The 18,767-nt window shown below is 47.4% G+C and overlaps 1 protein-coding gene across 1 annotated transcript in view; it reads left to right on the top strand.

Moving 5' to 3' along the window:
• Hadha (hydroxyacyl-CoA dehydrogenase trifunctional multienzyme complex subunit alpha) overlaps positions 1–18,333 on the top strand; it is a 35,777-nt gene extending 17,444 nt beyond the window's left edge. The window contains exons 8-20 of the mRNA XM_051143066.1: positions 4,596–4,718; positions 5,388–5,506; positions 7,146–7,202; positions 9,786–9,895; positions 10,726–10,860; positions 12,944–13,115; positions 14,219–14,305; positions 15,126–15,266; positions 15,583–15,651; positions 16,289–16,484; positions 17,053–17,167; positions 17,656–17,801; positions 17,886–18,333. Coding sequence (XP_050999023.1) covers positions 4,596–4,718; positions 5,388–5,506; positions 7,146–7,202; positions 9,786–9,895; positions 10,726–10,860; positions 12,944–13,115; positions 14,219–14,305; positions 15,126–15,266; positions 15,583–15,651; positions 16,289–16,484; positions 17,053–17,167; positions 17,656–17,801; positions 17,886–18,031 — 1,616 coding nt within the window. The 3' untranslated portion in view covers positions 18,032–18,333. The remainder of the gene's footprint in view (positions 1–4,595; positions 4,719–5,387; positions 5,507–7,145; positions 7,203–9,785; positions 9,896–10,725; positions 10,861–12,943; positions 13,116–14,218; positions 14,306–15,125; positions 15,267–15,582; positions 15,652–16,288; positions 16,485–17,052; positions 17,168–17,655; positions 17,802–17,885) is intronic.
• The last annotated feature ends 434 nt before the right edge of the window (positions 18,334–18,767 follow it).

Below are 18,767 nucleotides of genomic sequence, written 5' to 3'. Positions count from 1 at the left end.
TCTGATTTAAAAAGCACAAAGATTTTCTCTTGTGCTTTCTTCTGAAAGCATTCTGGTCCCCCCCCCCCCCCCCCCCTTTTAAGACAGGATTTCTCTGTGTAACCTTGGCTTTCATGGACTTGTTTCATAAACCAGGCTGGCCTCAAACTCAAAGAGATCTGCCTGGCTCTGCCTCCCTGAGTGCTGTGATTACAGACCTCTGAGTTTGAGGCCAGCCTGGTCTACATAGTAAGTTCCAGGACAGCCAGGACTACACAAAGAAACCCTGTCTCGAAAATACAAAAAAAAAGAAAGGAGGAAAATTATTGTAGCTGAGCATGGTGGTGTATGCCATAATTCCAGCATAGGTAGGTAGATCTGAGTTCAGGGCCACTCTGGTCTACATAGCAACTTCCAGGACAGCCAGAACTACTTAGAGAGACCCTGGCTCAATAAAAAGAAAGAAAGAAAATTATTCTTTCTCCAGTGACCTACCGTGTCACCTTGGTCAAAAGTCAACTATATATTCTATTTCTAGTTATCTAGTCTTTTGTTGAACCAACACAATGTGGTCTTTTTTGTTTTGTTTTGTTTTTGTTGTTGTTTTTGTTGTTTTGTTTTTCAAGACAGGGTTTCCTCTGTGTAGCCTTGGCTGTCCTGGACTTGCTTTGTAGACCAGGCTGGCCTCGAACTCACAGCGATCCGCCTGCCTCTGCCTCCCAAGTGCTGGGATTAAAGGCATGCGCCACCATGCCCGGTCACAATGTGGTCTTAACTGTTGATTTATCAGATATTATATTGCTCCAACTATGGTCTTTTCATTCAAGATGGTTTTTCTATAATAGTTGCTTTCTATTTGAATATAGATTCTATAATCAACATGATCATACCCACAAAGACTATAGGTAAAAAAAATACTTGCTAGAATTTTGATTGGAATAGCATTGAATTGGAATACCAATTTTTTCAAATTGGAGACAATATCTTTTTTGTATCTATATAATGTACATGAGTGCTCTATCTGCAAGCCAGAAAAGGACATTAGATCCCAGTATAGATGGTTGTGAGCCACCATGTGGTTGCTGGGAATCAAACTCAGGACCTCTGAAAGAGCAGACAGTGCTCTTAACCACTGAGCCAGCTCTCCAGCCCCAGGAGATAACATTTTTAAGACATCCAGCCATCAGAGTCATATCTCTCAATTGAAGTGCTTAATTTCTCAGCAGTGTTTTATGCCTCTCTCTGACCACTTCGGTTTATTCCTAGATATTGCATAGTTTTAGGCCAGCATGCTTCATTTTGCTTTAAATAGTTGTTTATAGAAATGTAATTGATTTTGGGGCATGGACCTATGTCTTATGATTTTAATAAGCTCATGTGTTAAGCCTTCAAGCATTTTCTGTGCATTCTTAAGGCTTGGCTTCTTCCTTCACTGTTTGAATACCCTTTGTCTCTGGACTTTTGCCGTGGCTGAGACCTCTGTACAGTGTTGCATGGAAATGGTGGGAGCAGACAGAAGTTCATTCCCAGTCTCAGAGGGGAGGGGTTTGTCATGGAGTGCACAGGTAGCTGTGGGTTGTCCTGAATGCCTGGTATCAAGCTGAAAAGATGCCCTATTTCTCAGTTTGCTAAGAACAGCTGTTAATTTTGTCAAATACCTTCTTGGTTTTTATTAAGGTAATTGTATGATTTGTTTTCTTTTTTAGTGTCAGTCGCTCTAGATTTTTTTTTCTATTGAGCCAGTCTTTTCTCCTGAAATAAACTCCATAGATATAACACATTATCCTTTTTACAAATTGTTAGCTTGATTATCTATAAATGCTATTTATGCGTGGCAAAGAGAATTAATGATCTCATGGATAATTATGTTTTCTTGCAATATTTGCATAGTGTTACTGTCAGGCAGTGCTGGCCTCATAAAATGAGTTATAAAGTATTCCTTTCTCTTGTTTTCCGGAAACTTTTGTGTAGAATTGATATTTCTTCTTACTTAAGTACCTAATAGAATTAACTATAAAGTCATATATGGAGCTGAAGGGTTGTTTTGGGTTTGGTTTGGCTTTCGTTCTGGCTAAGATGGTTTTAGGGTTTATTTTAGTTTTGTTTGTTTTATTGTTTTGTTTTTTGAGGCAAGGTTTCTCTGTGTAGCCTTATCTATCCTGGACTCCCTTTGTACACCAACCTGGTCTCAAACTCCAGCAATCCATCTGCTCTGCCTCCCAAGTGCTGGGATTAAAGGTGTGTGCCACCATGCCCAGCTAGTTATGTTTGTTTTTGTTTTTTAAGATTTTTGTTTGTTTATTTTATTTTTCAAGACAGTTTCTCTGTGTAGCCTTGGCTGTCCTGGACTCGCTTTATAAAGCAGGCTGGCCTCGAACTCACAGCGATCTGCCTGCCTCTGCCTCCCGAGTGCTGGGATTAAAGGTGTGTGCCACCAGTTTTTAAAGATTTTATTAATGTTCACATGTTTATCTGTATGTAAGTGTGCCCATCATATGTGTGCAGGTGCCTTCGGAGGCCAAAAGAGGGCATTGGCTCCCATGAAGCCAGAATTACAGGGGGTTGTGAAGGGTCATCTCACTGCTGAGGAAGCCTTGAACAAACAGGCTTTACGTAGCCTGGCAGAAGAGATGGCTTGGAAGTAAAGGGAAGTATCTTTAAGATTCTCTTTCTCTCAGTAAGAAGATGTCAGCTAATGCTCTGGGATAAAGAGACCAAGAAAGGAAGGTATCTAGGCTAAGAAAAGAAATATGAGTGAGACCATAGCCAGCCCAGGAGACCTGTGTCCTTGCCTGTACCTCCCTTGAGAACTGTGGTGTGGAGTGAGAACTGGCCAGATTCCAAGTGTGGCACAAGGAAGGCTGTATTTCCCATACGATACTCCCAGCATCACCCACTTAGCCCTAGGGGAGTGCCTCAGTCGGTCATGGTTCTTTGCCTAGCAGGATGACCTTCATTCCTAAACGGTGTAGGCCTCCAGCAGACCTGTGCCCCTGTAGGGGTCTTTCCCTGCCTTTGGTGGCTAGCTCTCTCTCTCGTGGGTGTGCTGAGCAGTGCTGGAAGCCCTTCTGGGCAGACCTGTGGCATAGCACAGGCACAGCGGCAGTCTGTGTGGGTCCTGTGGCCTTGGTTGCCCTGCAGGATTGTGATGTTGTTGACTTTTGTGGACTCTCTGAGCTTTGGCCATTTTGAAGTTATTTAGTTGTGATTTCTGCACTGTGGTTCACAACAGGACACGTTTATAGTAAGCTCCTCTTTCTTGAGATTTTGTTCCTTAGTCCTTCAAGTGTGTAGACTTCTTTTTACACTCTAGCCACTTCTTCTGGTGCAATTCATGCCACCTTTTGAGAGCCTGGTTGGTGTCAGTTCTCATCGCCTTATAAATTCTGTTATTTGGGTTTCTCAGCTTCACCATTTTTATTTGGTTTTGGGGTGCTAAGGATAGGGCCAAGTCTCATACATGCTAAGCATACACTCCACTGAGCTACACACATGATCTAATTCCTGCTTCCAGCAGACACACAAGGTGGCAGATGCCATAAATGGGAAGTTAGTTGCCGTGTTAGTAGGATCGCTATTGGTGTGATGAAACACTGACCAAAAGCAACTTGGGGAGAAAAGGGTTTATTTGACTCACGGTTCATTATCAGAAGCAGTGAGCGAGGGCAGGAACTCCAGCAGAGCAGGAACCTGGAGGCAGGAGCTGATGCAGAAGCCATGGAGAGGTGCTGCACACTGGCTTGCTCCCCATGGCTTGCTCAGCCTGCTTCCCTATAGAACCCACTCACAGTAGACAGGGCCCTTCCCCATTAATCACTAATTAAGAAAATGCCCTACAGGCTTGCCTACAGCCTACAGCCTACAGCCCCAGCTCATGGAGGCATTTTCTTAATTGAAGTTCCCTCCTTTCAGATGACTGTAGCTTGTGTCAAGTTGACATAAAAATTTCCAGCACAGTTGCATATTGTTGCAGGCCCCCTTGTGTGTACAGGTACTTTGGACTAAACCTGGGGTCACAGAGATTCCTCCCCTTCTGAACCAGCCCTTGAGCGGCTAGCGCCCTGAGACTCTTTACAGTGTTCTGGGGGAAGCCGGCTTTATGTTCTTCTTCCTTCTACTCTGTTCTGTGTGACCCCAAAAGTCTGATGCCTTGCTTTCCTCAGAGTAGCATCCTTTGGCTTCAGCCAAGTCCAGGAGGCAGTCCATACTCCAGAGCTTATGACACAGCAAAGGGCAAAGTGACCAACCATTGCCTAAGCTGGGCTGCTCCCTCTCTAGAGCTCTGGGCCTCAGGCTCCTGCAGCCCCTTTACACATAATTGCACAGCTTACTCAGTTGTGTGTTTGTTTTCCTACTTTTGCACTAGGAATACGGAACACACACAAGACCTATAGAAGTAGAAGGCAGACTGACAGTGTTTTCAGACCTTTCTTCCACTTAGAGCCCATGTTGCACCTTTGTTCACACGGTTTCTAGAGTTTACCACTCTGGTGTGAAAGGAGGACTGTGGGAGCCTCCCTGCCACAGGTTTTCTTTGCCAAGGACTGGTCTAAGCTTGATTTACATTCCAATCCTTGCAATCATTTTGTTGTTGTTGCTTTATTTTGTTTTTACAGGACCAGGAATAAAATCTCCAGAGGAAAGGACAATTGAATACCTAGAAGAAGTTGCAGTCAATTTTGCCAAAGGCCTGGCTGATCGCAAGGTCTCTGCAAAGCACAACAAAGGCCTGATGGAAAGTGAGTGTCTTCCTACCACCACGCAGCAGGGCTTCTTCCAGCCTCTGAGCTTTACTTGCAGTTCAGAATGAGTCTGACCCAGCTGCATAAAACCCTGCCTCAAAAAGAGAGAGAGAGATGCTGGGCGGTTTGTGCACACTTTTAATCCCAGCACTCAGGAGGCAGAGGCAGGCAGATCACTGTGAGTTTGAGGCCAACCTGGTCTACAAAGTGAGGTCCAGGACAGCCAGGACTACACAGAGAAACCCTGTCTCAAAAAAACAAAACAAACAAACAAAAAAACAAAAACAAAAAGAGAGAGAGAGAGAGAGAGGTAAATGTATTGATCTATGCTTTAAGAAGTCAGCCTAAAAATGCTCAGTGCTGCCTCATAGTCACATGGTACTAACAACTAAAGCCATTGTTTAAAGGCTTGTTATTTTGGAAAAACTTAAACATTAATGCAAACGTAGATTATAATAGTGTAATAAAGCTGCACGTCCCCACACCAGACCTTAACATGTACCAAGTAATTAATGCATGTTAAGACAGCTCGGTACAGAGGTTGGTACTTAGGTTGTGTTCCTTCAGATGGCTGGAATTACTGTATTGCTGTGGAGTCTGCAGAACAAATGGACAATGGAGCCCTGGTTCATTTCAGTAACTATCTCACCGCATTTTACCTTACAGAGCTGACGTCATTCGCCATGACTATCCCATTTGTCAGACAACAGATTTACAAAACGGTGGAAGAAAAAGTGAAAAAGCAGACCAAAGGCCTTTATCCTGCACCTTTGAAAATAATTGATGTGAGTCTTGCCCTGTGTACCCACCATTTTCATATTTCTCACTCAGAGCAAGGATATATAGAGACCCTGTCTTTAAAAAAAAAGAGCCAGGTGTGATGATATACATAGTCCTCACACTCTAGGAGGCAGAGGCAGGCAGATCTCTGAGTTCAAGGCAAGCCTGGTCTACATAGAGAATTATAGGACAGCCAGAGCTACATGGAGAAACTGTGTCTCACATAAACAAAACAACCAAAAAACTGGAGAATGGATCCATTGCAAAGTATATTTTGAGTAAAAGACATGAGATTCCTAAAATATGGAACATGTGCTAGGGATGTGGCCCTGGTGGAACCTTTGCTGGCTCGTATAAGCCTTTAGATTCAGTCCCCAGCATTGTAAATAAATAAATTTTTATTATTATGATGATGATGATAAAACATGACACATACATCAGCATTCATCTTAACAGTCTGGGCTGGAGAAATTAAATACTTATGGTAAGGCAGATAGCCATACAAGATATAAAACAGCAAAAAGTTAATGCCAGGTAATCAGTACACAGAGGAAGGGACAATCAGCAAGAGGAGGTAGAGGCTCATGGGATCTGACCTGAAAGGGGAACACAGAGAGATGACGGGAGAGTCAGGCCAGGCAGGGTGGGCAAAGTTATGGAAACTAGAGAGTGTGAGGCCGTCAAGGAGTAGTGAGTGAGACTCCCTATTAAAGGTAAACTGTGAGGTATCAAGTGTGTAGCAAGGCAGGCTGAGGTTAGATTTTAGAAGGTTAGCATAATGAACTAACCAGTTTTACTTCACTGTGCTTTTAGTCCCTTTCATGGTAATGGGTCAGAGAGGATTAGAGGAACAAGATAGAGCTATCAGCCAGCTGTCTTGGTAATGGAGGGTTGAAGTTTAAATAAGATTCTGAAATACATTTAAGTAAAAATAGGACAGCATAAGAAGCTTGCCAAGAGCCGGGCGTGGTGGCGCACACCTTTAATCCCAGTACTTGGGAGGCAGAGGCAGGTGGATCTCTGTGAGTTCAAGGCCAGCCTGGTCTACAAAGTGAGTCCAGGACAGCCAAGGCTACCCAGAGAAATCCTGTCTTGAAAGAAGAAGAAGAGGGAGGAAGAGGAAGAGGAGGGAGAAGGAAGAAGAAGGAGGAGGAGAAGGAAGAAGAAGAAGAAGCAGCTTGCCAAAGAGAGTGATGATGAGGGTAGATATTACAGGAAGTTGGGGTTAGGAATGTAGATACTTTATATTTTAATGATTTGGGGTTTGTTTTGTTTCCTGTCATGTATAAATTATGGTGCTTAGGCCTGGGGTCACATGTCTTTGCTGTTTTCCACCATTTGTGGCATAGTGACTGCCCCAGATGTAAAGCTGAGCTGCACAGGGTTCCTGGCTAATGTGACTAACACAGCGGAGAGGCTGTGCTTAGAAAGGATCTGGAGGAATAGCAAAGGTCCCTTTCCCCCTAGGTTCAGCAGCAGCCTGAGAGACAGTTGGCTCAGTCTAGAGCAGCCAGGCTTCACTGTCAGCACGGCTGGGTGTGCGACCTGCTGTGTGAAGCTAATGAGACTGGCTGTTGTATTCAGCATTATTTTACATTTAACCATTCTTTTCCAACACTGAGCAAGTTCATTTGCGGTTTTTAGGCTGTGAAGGCTGGTCTCGAGCAAGGAAGTGACGCTGGTTATCTCGCTGAATCACAGGTAAAATGATTTTTCTCCAGTTTAATTGTAGAAAACTAAAGGCCCAAAGCTCTGTTTAAAACTCAAAATGCTTGTACATAAAATATACTATATGTAAAACATACTACATAGGAAACCTGGTACACTTTTTTCTTGCAATGGCCAATATGATTATTCTCACTGATTGAGAATGAGACAGTGTCTGCAGTGCTTGAAGCTGCCAGTAGTGAGTGTGTAATGAGAACAAGAAGCAGCCGCCCTTTCAGAACCAGTGGCCTGAATACCTTTAGTCTGCATGTGAGCTGATTTGGGTTGTTTGTTTTGTTTTGTTTTAAGATTTATTTATTTACTATATATGTATATAGTGTTCTGCCTGTATGTACACCTGCAGGCCAGAAGAGGGCACCAGATCTCATTTCAGATGGTTGTAAGCCATCATGTGGTTGCTGGGAATGGAACTCAGGACCTCTGGAAGTACTGCTAGTGCTCTTCACCACTGAGCCATCTTTCCAGCCCATTCTTTGGTTTTTTTGAACCAGAGTTTGTCTGTGTAACAGCTCTGGCTGTCCTGGGACTCACTCTGTAGATTGGGCTGCCCTCAAACTCACAGAGATCCACCTGCCTCTGCCTCCCAGGTGCGGGGATTAAAGGCATGTGAGTCACCAGCTCCCAGCTCACTTAAGCTGATTTTGTTGTGACAAAATGCATACATTGAGGGCTGGAGGTATAGGTCAGTGAAGAGTGATTGCCCATAGCATGTGCGTGTCCCTGGGTCCAACCCCAGCACCACAGAGAAAAGGGGGAAACACAAACACTGATTTACATGTATTTACTGTTTACTAAGGCTTAGAGATGCAACATTTTCGATGAATTAGAAAATAAAGTCTTGACCCAGAACAAAGAAGTGCGTGCCGACCAGTCTTACCCCTTTCACTTTTCTCAAAAGTTAACGGTATGCCAGATTTAAGGAGTGGAATGGGTAATTTAAGTTTTATGCAATCACTGAAGAACTTGATAATAGGCCAGAAGGTAATCTGAAGAGTTCAGGGAAAGCTCTAGAAAACCAGCTCTCGTGAATTGTTCATGTGGTCCTCATATTTTAAACACCATAATCAGGCACACACACGCACGCGCGTGCGCGCATGTATGTCCAGAAAAATAGAAGTATGTCTCACAAATCAGTAGTTGTCCTCACTGCGTGTACTTGGCCCTCCCACATCTACAGTCCTATATCCAGCGATTGACACAACTGTTCAGGGAGGAGGATATGTTGGGATAAAGAGGGGGCCAAGGAAGAGTGGAAGGAGGGACAGAGAGTAATGGGGTGGGTATGAGCAATCTATTATATACATATAAAAACTGCATTTGTACTGAATATGTAGAGATTTTGTTGTTAGCAACTAAATATATATGTTTACCTTGTATTAGATACTATAGTTAATCTAGAGTCAACTTGAAATGCCATGGATGTACACATACCTTGTCACTTTATGTGAAGAACTTGAAAATGTGTGGGTTACAGCTCTCCTAAAGTCCTAAAACTAGTGTCTGCATGGATTCCAAGGAGTACTTGACATCATACACACACACACACACACACACACACACACACACACACACTTCTTATATAAAACTTATCAAAGCCTATTGAATTCATGAGCTAGTAGCTCTTTACCCACCATTTGAAATCCGCAGGCTATCCAAATAGAACGTACTATATCAGGGATAAGTACATATTAATTCTGTGGACCCTTATTTCATGTTGTTAGAGCATATAAGCAGTGCTGTTAGAGAGGTTCTTTCTTTGCACTGCTGTTTGTAACCTGTAATTTTACCAGTGTGTGCTGACAGGGTTGAAAGAGCTAGCATAGAGAGTCTAGTCATGTTACGAGTGTTCTCACTAATCCCACATCAGTACAAGAACCAGGCATCCATGTTCCCATTTGAAGCGTGAAGAAAGCTTGACAGTAGGAAGATGGCAAGGCCAGGGGCAAACCCAGCTGTATGCAGGGAGCCAGGAAACTGGCCTCATCCTTAATGCTGGGATACTTCTAATCTAGCAGTGGGCGTGGCGAGGGCCACAGGCTGCAGGAAAAGAGAGCTGTAGTCGCTGGGAGCTGCCTTAGGCAGTGTGGCCCTACCCTCTGGGCCTCTTCAGTTTCCGCTGTCCCGGGTTACTGGAGGTGATAGGGAGAATCCATCTGGGCAAAGGTTACCACTCCCCTGCTGTAAGAATCTGAGAGCTCAGTACCATCAAAACCTCCTTCAGAGGCAGGTGTGGAGGGACAGGCAGGCAGAGCTCCAAGTTTGAGGCCAGCCTGGTCTACACAGTGAGTTCCCAGACAGCCAGGGCTACACAGAGAAACCCTGTCTCAAAAATTAGTTAATTAAATTTTTTTTTAAAAAAGACATAAAAAAAAAACCAAGCCTCCTTCAAAGCAATGGTGAGGTGAGCTGCAGAGGAGGGCAATGATGGGACAGCAGCAGCAGCTGGAAGCCCAAGCGCACCGCCTGTGGAGCCAGGCTGTCCCCTCTGATGAGCCGAAGGAGTACCATCACCAGCACCCCAAAGTTCCACTTTCCTTGTTTCCTTTCACCTTTCAGAAATTCGGAGAGCTTGCACTGACCAGAGAATCGAAGGCCCTGATGGGACTTTATAACGGCCAGGTCCTGTGCAAGAAAAATAAGTTTGGAGCGCCACAGAAGACTGTTCAGTAAGCCACCCTACCTAGAAAGCCTGAGAATTGGCTTTGCAGCAAGTGTGTAGGTGTTGAGGAAGCACAGAGCAGATTAGCCCCACCCCCTTCTGCCCTGAGCACACTAGGGCCCTCATTCCAAGCACATGCTTGTCTTCAGGCCCCTGAGTTTTCTCTAGGCCCTTTAGCAGGTTTGTGCAGCTTCCTCATCTCCTAGGATGCCCTCACGGTCTGGCTTAGGTCTCCCTTGGCAGACCCAGGCACACTCTGCTGCAGCTGTAGCTTGGCTCAGCTGGTGAGTACTTGCCTAGCACTCAGAAGCCAGAGTTCAATTGCTTGTGCCACATACACCAGGTATGGTGATGCGAGACTGTTAGCCCTGCAGTCACGAAGATGAGAAGGCTAAGGCCAGCCTCAGCTCCATAAGACCTGCCACAGAAGAAAAAATGAAAACTCAAAAGCTCCTGTGAGGAGACTGAAGTATTCTGGCTAGCGCTGTAGATTTTGGGAGAAAGGAGAATGACAGAAAACTGTTCAGATCACTAAGAAGTTATCGAGTGGACTAGTTTTCACACATACCTCCGCAAGATTAGACTTGGTTTTCCATGCTTCGGGGACAGCTGAAAATTGGGTTAATTCTGCCTTCATGGAAAGACCAATTCTTTATACCCAGTGAGTTTTACATGTATCTTTAAAAATAAAATAAAAAATATTGTAGAGAGAGATTATGGGAAAGCTCTTATACTCGTGCCTGGTGTGGTTGGTGTGCCAGGTGACAGCTTGGCTAGTGTTCCCAGCTAGTAAGTGTTTGAGATGGTCACCAGAGCTGTCTGCTCCTGTCCCTCCAGGCATCTAGCCATCCTTGGTGCAGGGCTGATGGGCGCTGGCATTGCCCAGGTCTCTGTGGATAAGGGACTGAAAACGCTACTCAAAGACACCACAGTGACTGGGCTGGGCCGGGGCCAGCAACAAGTGTTCAAAGGGTAAGCTTGCTCTCCTTCTGCCAAGAGGTAAACTGTTTCTGGGGCAGGGGGGCTTGGGCTTTTGTTTTGTTTCATCACAGATTCCTTTTGCCTGAACATAATGAGCCCCTTACTCTATAGTTTTACCAAAGTTTTCTTTGATTTTTAGGAATACCAATTATTCTTTAAACTCTTTTTCTTGTGAATATCATAGGCTGTTGGTCTTTGAGCATTTCCTTATTAGTAGTTATTTTAAATGCCATTTATTTTATCCTTTGGTATGAAACTAGTCATGGATGTGTGATTTGCATAAAACTGCCCTAGTGGACTAGATTCTGGAACCCGCCTGGCTTTTCTGGGGGCTGAAGGGAGGTGTGAGTGAGCATGTGCTACCCACAGTTGGTGAAGGCAGGACTGGCACGAGGGCTCTTCAGCCTCTTTCCTGATGAGAGTGACACAGTAGAGCCCTTGCCTGGTGAGCCTGTGATCCCTGCAGCCTGCAGATTCCCATATCTGCACGCAAAACACCCTTGTGCAAAAAATAAAGTTTAAACAAATGTTTTAAAATAAAAACAACGGATGACTGTTATTCTACCCCACCCAGTCCCTTCCCACACCCATGCCGCCAGTTTTTGCTGAGAGAAAATGGTGTCGGCTCAGCTAGACTGATGTTTTCAGCCCAGTGTTCTGCATAAACGTGATGGATGAGCTGGCTACATCAGACCATGCTGCTTGGGACTTTGCTGAGTGAGGGCTTTGTGTTTCCTGAGTGGCCTGGGTAGCCTGAGCACGCTGCCCCCCTCCTGCTGAGGAGCATGAGCGCTGCTGCCACGGTTCTGGCCAGGACCTGGCAGCTCGGTTATGTAGCCAATTACAAAATGAAATAAAAAGGAGATGAAGTAAAAGCTGGGAGTGGGGGGCAGGGGTCGACAGCAGGCTTATATAGAACACTGTCCCCACACAGCATCCAGGCTCCCCTCCCAGCATCTCATGCAGAGCGCAGAGCTGCTGCATAGAGAGCCTCATCCCTGACCTCTTCTGGATGCTTCCTTTTCCATCTTAGGCCTGGGGAGTACACTTATCATACCGCTGGCTTGACACATGCTTCCTTTCCCTTCGCAGATATAGCTCCCTAGGCATTAGAGCCAGCCACTGGTGTCGGCACGTGAACAAGCTGCTGTGGCTGACTGCTGCTGGCCTGTCAGAGAAGGCCCATGCTTTTAAGGCCTTTATTGGATCCTTTTTAAAAATAATTTTTTATTTCATTTTATACATTGGTGTCTTGCCTGCATGTATGTCTATGTGGGGGCATTGGATCCTCTGGAACTGCAGTTATAGATAGTTGTGAGCTGCCATGTGGGTGCTGGGAATTGAACCCAAGTCCTTTAGAAGAGCTGCCAGTGCTCTCGGCTCAGCCATCTCTGCAGCCCCTATTGGATACTTCCTTGGACTTACCTATGCCTTTCGCTTTCCTTTTACTTAAGAGCGTTAGTGAATGGGTTCTCAAATCCTTCAGAGGAAAATTCTGTTTATTCTGAAAAATATCGTCAAGATGAACCTAAAACAGTCCCTAACCCTTGGTGATAAAAATGATTCAGTTAACTGAGTGGCAAGAATCCTTTGTGGTCCTCTCTGGAAAAAGAAAGTTCGGTGTGTTGCTTGTGTGCTGAGTGGAAGTGGGTTGACAGGAGTGCATGCGAAGGCCCTGGGCTCGATCCCCTGCACTAGGGCTTTGTAGCAGTGGGGAGAGGGCACAGTGCTCCGGCCACCCTCTAGGTTGTGACTGGAGAACAACGTCGCAAGTACGTAGGTGAGTGGTAATCCCCGCTGGCCCAGGACATGGTGGCACGTCTTTGCCAGTCTCATTCTGGGTTATTTATTGATTCTACTCTGGCTGGCGATTTGAACTGTTCTATAAGGAATACAAATTTTGTAGAGCATTTTGTGATAGCTCTGGGGGCCACCTTGTCTTCAGTGTTAATAACCCCCCTCACTAGCCATTTGACCCCAATTGCCTCTGACCTCGGCCCCCTCAACATGGGCTGTGCAGCAACTGTCTGGCCTCTCGTCCCTGCTCTTCACTCTAAGGACATGTTCTTTCTAGACTGAATGACAAAGTGAAGAAGAAAGCTCTGACGTCATTCGAAAGGGATTCAATCTTCAGCAACCTGATTGGGCAGCTTGATTACAAGGGTTTTGAGAAGGCCGACATGGTGATTGAAGCTGTGTTTGAGGACCTCGGCGTTAAGCATAAAGTGTTAAAGGAAGTAGAAGGCGTAAGTAGGGCTTATGGCTCCTAAATCCTGGAGGACAGTGAGACAGGTGGGTCTTCCCGGGAGGCCAGAGGACAACGTGCAGGAACCGTTTCTCTCCTTCCACCATGTGGTGGCCCAGGTGTCAGATTCAGGCTGCCAGGCGTGGCAGCAAGTGCCTTCACCCGCTGAGCAATCTGCTGGCCTCAGTGAGGCCATACACGCTATGCGTATCAGAAAGCTCAAGTCTAAATGCTAAGGGAAGAAAATTAGGTTCCTTATGCTCCTAAGCACAGTGCTCATTAGCCATCCTCAAGTGAAGTGGGGAGGGTACCAGACATCCAGATAGCATCGGGAAGTGCAGCCAGGTACCTTACGGTTTGTTTTGGTTTGGGTTTGGGTTTGGTTTTTGGTTGGTTGGTTGATTTGGTTTAGTTTGAGGTTTTTGGTTTTTTGTTTGTTTGGTTTGGTTTGGTTTGGTTGGCTATGAACCATAATCAAGTGTCTTCAGATCTAGACAGCAAAGGGAACTAACTAAGGAAGTTTTCCCGAGGCTGTTCCAGATGCTTACCTGTCTGTGGTGGTGCTCCATTGGACAGAATGCTGAATAGTCTGTGTTAGGGACAGTGAGCTACTAGAGCTAACGGGGTAGTAGTTATGTGCTGCAGGTGCGATCACAGTGGACACTGCTCATCGGTGGTGCTATTAGAATGGATTAAGTGTGCACTTTCTGGCTTATTGAAAGTGACTGGGGCTAGCGGCACCGTAATCTTCCAGACATGAGAGCACATCCAGATACTGAGAGGGTCGACACCCATGCCCCACCAGAATGAAACTTAGTTCCAGCCATGCCTCTGGCATCTATCTAAGGCATCGCTTTACCCAGGTGCTGAGACGTTGTCGTCTCTAGGGCAGGACAGGCCATCACTAGAGGACACCTCAGACAAAAAGAGAATGAGGGCAACACAGAGCTTTTAGGTGACTTCTCATGTCTGTGTGAGCTCTGGCTGTGTGTGAGCAGGTGTGGACGAGACAGCAGGCTGGGCCTGAGTATCACTCAGCTGTGCCGTGGACTGGCACCGGTAGGCCTACCCAACAGATTGTCAAACGCTTCTTCCCCCTTGCAGGTGATTCCAGAACACTGTATCTTTGCCAGCAACACATCTGCTCTCCCAATCAATCAAATCGCGTCTGTCAGCAAAAGGCCTGAAAAGGTAAAGTGGACAGAAAGCCCTTCAGACTTGTGACTTACCAGACTCCCTGGCTGAAAAGGCCAGTGTAAATTACGAAACAGATGGGGTGGCTTTCAGAGATGGGCACAGGAAAATGAACGCCATGCCCTATGGGTGCAGGAAGGGTGGGTTACAGCAGAAAGCACCTTCATGGCAGGTACTCATCCCTCATGGTAGCTGTTTCTCATGTTTAGACTATTAAACTACTTAACCCAGAATTAGGTCTTAAAGGATAGGCCACAAGCCATGCAGCAACATGGTTTAGCTAGAGTGCAGTGTGGTGACTGCCGGGGCCGAGGAGGGCTCCAGCTGCAGATCTAGGAATGGAAGGCGATGCCGGAGGCACCTGCAGCCTCACCCCGGGCCTTCCAGCCAGGATGTGAAAGCACTGGATTGAGGAGTACTGTCATTGAGTGTTTGAGATGCTGCCTAGAAAGTTATCTTTGCTTACGCGGATTAAGGAAGAATGAAGCCATTCAAAGAGAAATAAAATGCCTCACTCCTCCAGAGGACACACTTCAACTGAGCAACAAGAGAAAGACTGGAAATACAAAAAACAAACAAACAAACAAAACCTCTAAACAGCTAACATTGCTAATACTAAGTCTGTGTCTCCACACCACACAAGCCTGATGGACGCCGGTCCAGGGATGATAGGAGAAAGGTCAAGGGAAGGTGGCAGCTGATGATGAAACACACCTTTCTCTCCGGTGTTTCCCTAGTAAACAAGGGAGCCTATGTCCCCTGCCCCTCCCCCCTCCCCAGCTACACCAGTAATCTGTTGGTTATGGTCCCTCCCCAGGTGATCGGCATGCACTACTTCTCACCTGTTGACAAGATGCAGCTGTTAGAAATCATCACAACCGACAAGACCTCCAAGGACACAACAGCCTCCGCTGTGGCCGTGGGTCTCAAGCAGGGGAAGGTCATCATTGTGGTCAAGGTGGGGCACAGAACCTCCAGGGTTGTTAGTAACTATTAAGGGGGGAGTACCAGCTTCTAGAAGAGTCCACTAGGGTGTCCAAAATGGACAGTATAGTGGCTGTCCCACTGAGGAAGGGTAGGTACAGGAGTGTCTGGGCTCTGGCAGGTCCAAACATGATTCCAGGGTGCTCCGTCTCCATCGTAACCCTGAGCATCCTGACGAGAGTCTAGATCAGCTGAAGCTGTGAAGTGACATCTGGGGGAGGGGCACTGGGTGTGGATGTGGGCAGTCCAAGCAAAGCAAGGCCTAGAGCTCCTTTCCTCTCCCTTGGCAGGACGGCCCCGGCTTCTACACCACCCGGTGTCTTGCTCCCATGATGTCTGAAGTCATGCGCATCCTCCAGGTGAGTACTGTTCTGTGGAGTGCCTGAGACCTTGTCTCTGTCCTTCAGGCTAAAGATGTCCAGATGAGGGACAAGCTCCCCCAGAATAGACTACTGCTTTTCCCTAGAGGCCCTTTTGTGCCTCCCTCCCACACTGAAACAGGAAATCTTGGGGCTGAGACTATTCCCAGTAGGCAGAGTGTTAACTGTGCTCTGTGGGCTCCCCAGCATTGCAGGAGCCAAAGCTTCCCAGAATGCTCAAACACATTGCTTCTGCATCCCTGGGGTGAGGACCTTCCAGATTAGCCTATGTGGCCTGCCACTTTATCTGCTACGCACGCACGCACGCACGCACGCACGCACGCACACACACACCTACCTCCATGCTAGGAGGATCCTCTTCATGGGGACCCCCCTAGACTCGGGATGCCACCACTCTCAGTCATATTGTCCAGGACATCTACTTAGTCCTGTGGGGTAGCTTCAGGGTTTCTGCTCATCTTTCCTGCAGAAGGATTGGTTCTGGCCCTGGCCAGGTGAGGTACAAGAAAAGAAGTGGGCTTTGCATGAGGCTCTGCTGTGGGTTATTACAGGCAGCCTCCTGTTGGGGCGTCTGAGATGGCTGTGTGCTGAGGCCCTTGCTTTACTTCCTGTTCAGGAAGGAGTTGACCCTAAGAAGCTGGATGCCTTGACCACAGGCTTCGGCTTCCCTGTGGGCGCTGCCACCCTGGCAGATGAAGTAGGTGTGGATGTGGCACAGCACGTAGCAGAAGATCTAGGCAAAGCCTTTGGGGAGCGGTTTGGAGGTGGCAGCGTAGAACTGCTGAAGCAGATGGTCTCCAAGGGCTTCTTGGGTGAGTAGCCACAGGACACGGAGTTAATTGCTAGTTACAGAGCTCTCAGCAGGTGCCCGGGAGCAGACCCAGCGGAGGAGAAGGTTTCCTAACTAGGGACCCCTGGACATTGGGAATGTCTGAGCTGGGTGTGTAGATGAGGGGAAAGGCGGAGTCAGGGCTGCTGGGCTCTGCCATGTATACCAGATAGATCCGCATCTTCCTCCTGCCAAGATCTGCCACTTCAGGAGCAGGTCCTGTGTCCAGGCTTGGCCCTGTGGGCGGAAGCTCTGCCTTTCCACTCAAAGCATGCGATTGGGGCTGCAGTAAAATCACCTTTAGGGCCTGGACCTTCTGTTCGTACATTAGAGTTCAGGCGGCCATTCTTATTCAGACGCAGATTTCCACAGTCGGAGCTTGCTCTCCTGCCAGTCATCCGACAAGGGTTAAATGGCTCCGTTGGCTGGATGCAGGATGCAGGAGCTCAGCAGTGCTGCAGAGTGCTAGAAGCTGAGAGCGTCCAGCAAAGACAGGCAGGGTCCCAGCTAGGGTAAAGGGTGACACTAATGCTGTCTCTTTCTTCTCTCAGGTCGCAAGTCTGGGAAGGGCTTTTACATCTATCAGGAGGGGTCAAAGAATAAGAGCTTGAATTCTGAAATGGATAGTATCTTGGCAAACCTGAGGCTGCCTGCCAAGCCTGAGGTGTAAGTTGATTTGAGTGACGATTTGCACGAAAATGGTGTTTCTCTGGTAGCTCAAAGCTCCTCAGCCCCTTTTCTATTCTCTTACGACCCAAAGCCTGCAAAACACTGCACAGCTAAACCCCTGCACATCACCCGGGTGAGAGTGCACCACGCCTGGGGAAAGCCTCCTCCAGCCTTGCCTGTGAAGGTTGGAGGCGGACTGTGCAAGCCCTTGCTCCTTTCCCTACCCGTTACCACTGTTGCTGATGTTTCAGAAGTGGTGATCATGCCTCCTGTGCCAGGCCCTGTGCTGGGCACTGGGTTTCACAGATCAGTTGGGGGGAACCCCACCCCTTTACCAAAAGAAAGGCTGCATCATCTTTTAGAGTGGTGCTGTCCATCCTGGCACTGGCCTCCCTAGAACTCACCTGTACCCCACTTACTACACTCCAACGAGGAGCATTCTTTCTCTAGCTAAATTTTCCTTCCTGCTCCCTTCCCTCCCTCAGCTCCTCTGACGAAGACATCCAATACCGTGTGATAACAAGGTTTGTGAATGAGGCAGTCCTGTGCCTACAGGAAGGGATCCTAGCCACACCTGCAGAGGGAGACATCGGAGCCGTCTTTGGGCTTGGCTTTCCCCCATGTCTCGGAGGTCAGTGTACAGGCTGGGAAGTTACCTCCTTTATCCTTGTGCACATCACGGTCTCCATCACTAAAGTGCTGTCTCTCTGCTCAGGGCCCTTCCGCTTTGTGGATCTGTATGGTGCTCAAAAGGTTGTGGACCGACTCCGGAAGTACGAGTCTGCCTATGGAACACAGTTTACCCCTTGCCAGCTGCTCCTCGACCACGCTAACAGCACCAGCAAGAAGTTCTACCAGTGAGCAGGCCCTCCCATCCTGCCCCGTCCATGCACTAACCCAGACCCGGCAGTGCTGCTTCTCCGCCGTGCTGTCTAGATTATCAGGAAGCAAGAGAAAGGCCAAGTCTGGCCTTGGGTTTGCTCCTCCATCATAGTGCCTTCAGCCCTGTCCAGCTCCTTCTCCTGGTGAAGTCTGACTGTGAACTGTTTGTACTTCATTCTGGAGGATGAGCCCCACTGTGCTCCTTTTTGCAAGTCCTGCCTGAGACCCAAAGCAGCCAGAGAGCAGCCCAGAGCATCTGCTGCCTGTGCCTCACAGGAGGCCAGGGGCCCTGGCATTGCTCAGGGCAGTTTTGCACCCAGCCAAACACAGGATAACAATAAAATCCAGTCTGTTGGCCTCTGCCTGTTTGGTCTGTTTTCTTCTGTCTGCCCTTCTGTTTAAGCACTGGCTTCAGCAATAAAGCCTGTGCTGTGGAGCGTGAGTGTGTTGGGAGGTGTTGAGGCAGCTGCTTGAGAGGGGAATTGTAAAGGCAGAAAACGGACTTTCTGTGCCCGTGCCTTTAAGCCTGACTGTCTAAGTGCCTCGGGTAGGCTGCCTATGGCACCGTTGTGGCCCTGGTCAGTGAGAGCAGTGGGAACAGTAGGGGCATGGTGTACCAGGATTCGAAAGACACTTCGTTCCCCAAACTCTTCCTCACTGCGCCATTGTATGCATTTTTCTTCCCCTGGCATCTCGGGATGTTGGTGGGAGAGTT

Source organism: Acomys russatus, chromosome 1 (assembly GCF_903995435.1).
Source record: "Acomys russatus chromosome 1, mAcoRus1.1, whole genome shotgun sequence".
Lineage (NCBI taxonomy): Eukaryota > Metazoa > Chordata > Mammalia > Rodentia > Muridae > Acomys > Acomys russatus.
This window is presented reverse-complemented; position numbering and strand designations above follow the sequence as displayed.